Source organism: Montipora capricornis, chromosome 11 (assembly GCF_036669925.1).
Source record: "Montipora capricornis isolate CH-2021 chromosome 11, ASM3666992v2, whole genome shotgun sequence".
Classification (NCBI taxonomy): Eukaryota; Metazoa; Cnidaria; class Anthozoa; order Scleractinia; family Acroporidae; genus Montipora; species Montipora capricornis.
Window position 1 is genome coordinate 11493002 of NC_090893.1, and position 5000 is coordinate 11498001.

At 40.0% G+C, this 5000-nt stretch overlaps 1 protein-coding gene across 5 annotated transcripts in view; it reads left to right on the forward strand.

Annotated features, from left to right (window-relative positions):
- The window catches only part of LOC138022959 (transient receptor potential cation channel subfamily A member 1-like), a 57222-nt gene that overhangs the window by 14027 nt on the left and 38195 nt on the right, over nucleotides 1-5000 (forward strand). For all 5 annotated transcript variants that reach the window (XM_068869982.1, XM_068869983.1, XM_068869984.1 and 2 more), the window contains 4 exons: nucleotides 2588-2763; nucleotides 2900-3007; nucleotides 3455-3563; nucleotides 4459-4556. In XM_068869982.1, the coding sequence (XP_068726083.1) occupies nucleotides 2588-2763; nucleotides 2900-3007; nucleotides 3455-3563; nucleotides 4459-4556 (491 nt within the window). The remainder of the gene's footprint in view (nucleotides 1-2587; nucleotides 2764-2899; nucleotides 3008-3454; nucleotides 3564-4458; nucleotides 4557-5000) is intronic.

Consider the following 5000-nt stretch of genomic DNA (forward strand, 5'->3'; position numbering starts at 1 on the left):
GATTTTGATCACTCCATATTCAAATTCCCGTGCTGTAAAAGCCACATCCTTATTTTTCAGTCTGGTCTTAGACGTAGATGGCGATTGTAGCCAAATAGATTGTAAAAGAGCGAGAGTTATGGCGAAAGTTACAGCGTGGTACAACATCGCAAACCTTGGATGACGCCGAAAGTTAAGACTCATGGCCGCCGTTTCTTTAAGACTCATGGCCGCCGTTTCTTTAAGACTCATGGCCGCCGTTTCTTTGTTTAAGGGCTCCAAAATGGCGGCCGTGACGTCATCTGAAAATCGAGACGTTACACAAATCAATTGACTCTGGAGATGACTTCCTCTCACTTTGTCTAAACGTCAGGCAATGTCATCTCAAATAGTCCTTCTCAGGACTACACTCACCCGGACGATCGTACTTTACTTAATTACGATGTTTTAACGCGTTGGGCACGATTGGTATTCTGCCAAATATTTGTTAAAAACATCGTGTAACATTTCTTTTTCCTCTTGTTTGGTGACCGATGATTTGCATATTTGGACAGATACTCAAAACATGTTTGAGTTTATTATTATTGTATCTATGGATACGGTGTCGTGTCACGGCACACTGGGTAATCCAGTTTGCTTTTTTGGATTTCGTAAAACATGTTTAGGGTGTTTTATGCTATTTGGTAACTCTGTAAAACTTATTCGCGCCGTGGCCATATTGGCCATGGACTATAGATTTCGTACCGCGAGCGTCGAGTTGAAATGTTTGGGAACGAGTTTCGATGCGCAAAAACAAAATTTTTGAATCCCTCGGGACTCAACATGGCAGCCATGTGATTAAGGCCTATGAAACGTATAGAGGATATTACATGGCCGCTTGGGGATACGAATTTTATCTTCTCGTGCTGAAAGTATCTCTCACGAGTGAGAAATACTTTCAGCACGAGAAGAATAAAATTCGTATCCCCAAGCGGCCATGTAATGTTCTGTTTATTATATAGATATTGATGAAATGTCTAGATTTAAAACAACTTGTTTTATTCATTTTCGAAATGATGAAAAAGTGGTCACCAACCGTTAAAACACGCATGTTGTGTAACATGAAACAAGATATGAAAGTTATGAAAAACAAATCATGATAATGTCAAATTTTGCAATAAAAATGTTAATGTAGTAGAGAAGAATTATATTAAAGCACAAAAGCATCTTACAATGAAGAGAAAGCTCGCGTTTTATTGGCTAATCGTGTTGGTTACAATGACAACACCTATATCCTCACATGTGAAAGATAAAAATGATACGTTCACTGCGCGCGGTGAAGATATGATTTTTTAGTAAAAGGAGAAATCCTGGTATTTCATCAATATCTATATAATAAGTACCGTTTCGACATTCCTTTCGACAGAGTTTGTAACACAGCACATGTAGTTTTTAAGCATCCACAGATGACCAAATGTCACCCCTTTGGGTGGGTGGATGTGGATAAGAATGTAATGGTTTAATCCTTCATAAGAAAAGCACTTGCTCAAGATTAAATGTTTTTGTAATTCCCTGTAGAAGTGAATATGCTTTTTAAGGCTCAGTGTCGCTTTTTTCCTACTTTCGAGAATCCTTATTTTTCAAATAGGAAACGTTGTCAAGTGGAACGGCCATTAGCCTGTGTGCAAGCCACCCCCATCCACAAGATGGCGAGGGGACGGCTGTACACAGGCTGAACGGCTATCTGGGTAGTATCTATAATCGAAAGCTAAGGCTGAAACATTTCCTCTCTCTTTTTTGAGTCTCCTTTGACAAAAACTGAACGTTTTCACCATCATAGGGTATTGGAACATACATTTTGTAATTGGTTTCTGTGGATGCTTAAAAATTCGCAAGTTCGCAAAAATCGCGACTCTTGTTGGGGACTAGTGTTCTCTTGCTTTTCAGTGTTTGCGATCTTTGCGATTTTTCGCAATTGCAAGCAAACCTGGACATAATTGTTTATCTAGTACGCCAAAGTGCTTCATTGAGGGTGCGTCCGATTGACCGTATTCCGGAATAGGAATACATGGAATAAAAACTAGAAATCCTTCACTTTTACGGAAATTCACATTAAAATTGTCAAACACCTGCTAAAATGCTATTTTAAATATATCTTTATTATCCCTGTTGCTTCAAAACTCCAGACATACCGTTTTAAATCATCACTCCTCGTATTCTTATTCCGGAATAGAGTCAATCGAACACACCCTTAAAAAATGTTGGCGCAGACGTATATTCTGATGTCATAAGGGAGTTAAGCAAAGATGACGAAGACAGCTACAAGAACGCCACAAATGAGTAAAAACACATTTTGATACAGTTTCCCGACAACGACGTGAAATAATGACTAAATTTGAGGTGATGCGGGAGGGACCAGTGAGTACCTGACGATAAATTCTCAATACCACTTTTGTTCCTGAAATGTTGTTACACACTTTTCGTGCCGAACGACTATTGTAGAGTTATCAAGAAGTTATTGCAATGAAAGGAAATAATATTTTTAGACAACGTTTTGTACCCCCTCGTCGTTGTCCTTTATAAGCTCCTTATCAAGCTTTTAATCCCTTTCTCCGTATGCAAACTCTAGATACAAACAAGCAGGACAGGTCTGGTAAAACTCCTCTTCACACAGCAATTCTCTCAAAACAATACAATATAGTAGACAAGCTTCTCAGATTTGGTGCAGATGTCACCATTTGTGATGATACAGGAGATACACCCTTACACACAGCCATTCATGTAGGAAGTGAGAAACTGGTGATGGTAAGTATGCCACTGTCTTTAACTTCTGAGTTACCGCAAAAAATGAAGTAATGATAACAATATTTTACGCCAAAGCTAATTGTTTCCCAAGCCTTATACAATGTTAAGAGTCTCTTTACTTTTTCCCCTTTCAAAGACCCTCATCCATCAAGGTAATTGTGATGTCGAAGCTCTGGGACGGAATTCAGCTACTCCACTCCATCTTGCAGCTGAAATGGACAATGACATTATTTGCAAGATTCTGGTGAGATTTGAGACACGAAAGATCTTTTTGTTTACCTAAAACTATGAAAATGACCCAAAAACATCAGAACTTGTCAACTTGACAATATCCTTAATTAAGCACACATATATACAAATGGTAGAAAGCAACACACGGTAATGAAGTAACATTTTTTCCCTCGGATTCATAGCCCAGGAAACGCTCTGTAGTGGGGCGGGGGGGGGGGGGGAGGGGGGAAGGGAGGGATAGAGTTAGGGTTTAGGGTTAGGGGTTCAGACTTAACAGCTTAACAGCCTATCGAAACATCTGATAAAACACTCCTCGTTAGTATTCTTTGTAGAATCCTAAGTTGCTAGTTTCGATACGTGACATCAAATATATCAACGGATAACAATAACAAAAAGTACCCATGTTCCTCATTAATTTTCTCTGCACAAATTAAAACGCTTTGGTGGGTTTCTGCTATAGGTGGAAAACAGAGCTGGGCTCGTACCTTTGGATGCAGATAAGATGACCCCTGTTAGCCGGGCCATGGAGAGAGGAGCTGTTAAGTCAGCCAAATACCTGCTAGAGATCAGTAAGTTCTTAGCTTTTTTCTGTAATTCACTATTTAATCGACTCCCTCTGCATCTCACTCCTTGTTGAATCTTATTGATGAACTCTTTCCTTCTTTGTTTTGGTGAAGTCGACAAGACATAACTAATGCACATAGGATTTCTATGGATTTTCAATTCTTCATTTACAGTTCTAGTTTCTAATGTTACAGATATGTTCCACGAATATGCTACTTGACATGCGTGGTGACAGCGTGAAACGAGCATTTTCACGCATTTTCGTAGCACTTTTAACCAGGATGAGTATCACATTCCATGAACAATGGTAGGAGAAAGGCGGATATGAAATTAATTCTACTCCGCCTGGTTTTGTGCTGGTAAACTGAACCACCGCCCACTGGTGGTAGTTGGTTGAGCACTGGACTGTCACGCGGGAGGTCATGAGTTCAACTCCGGCCGGACCAACACCCAGGGTCTTAAAATAACTGAGGAGAAAGTGCTGCCTTTGTAACTACATTTGCAAATGGTTAGACTTCCAAGTCTTCTGGGATAAGGACTATAAGCCGGAGGTCCCGTCTCACAACCCTTCAATGTTTATAATACTGTGGGACGTAAAAGAACCCACACATTTGTCGCTAAGAGTAGGGCACGTAGTTCCCGGTGTTGTGATCTGTCTTCTGTTGTGTATCATGCATGGTTGGAAGGGTAAAAAAAGGGCCACAGTAATTGGCCCAAGCTGTTGTGGCGCTCTGCCAGCTTGACTGGAAAAGTTAATTAATAAAGAAAATAAATTGTGGTTGAGTGGAGTCGAGTCAACAACTCTTGTGTGCTCCTCTTCAGTAAAAATTAAAATGTGCATAAAACCTTCTTTTTACTTAAAAAATTGTTCATTTTGTCACGATTTATTCTTTTTCACAGCTAAAAAGACTCTAGGGTCTGTTGAAGACTTGATGTATAATGTTGATCTCGATGGTAGCTCTCTTCTTCACTTGGCAGTCAACAGCTGTGTGTTAGGGGTAAGGGCGGGCTTCTACGTAAAGTGGGGCGTAAAGTGGGTTTGGTAGGAAACAGTTCCAGGGGTAGTGTTTTGTGTACAGTATCACATTATGCACAATTCCAAACAAGGGACAAAGACACAGGGGGTTAAAACCTAAGTGGTTACCTTTTTTATCGTATTTGCATCTAAAAAAAAACTAAAGGTCAGCATGCAATGCAACTCATCCTGGCTTTTTGAGCGATCACAACACTGATGGTAGCTCGTTTTTGCAAATTATTCGTCCCACGATTTATGCGCCATCCATTGTGAGTGGTGGTTGCGTAAATTCGTGTCCATTTCTTATTACTTTCAGGCGGCGTGAAAGCTGAAGAGGGCTAAGAGATTTAGTCTAAATAATCTATTGTCTATTTGTAAACCTCCTGTGCACAATAACCTTGTTGTAAGCACTCCATTTTTTAGGGCG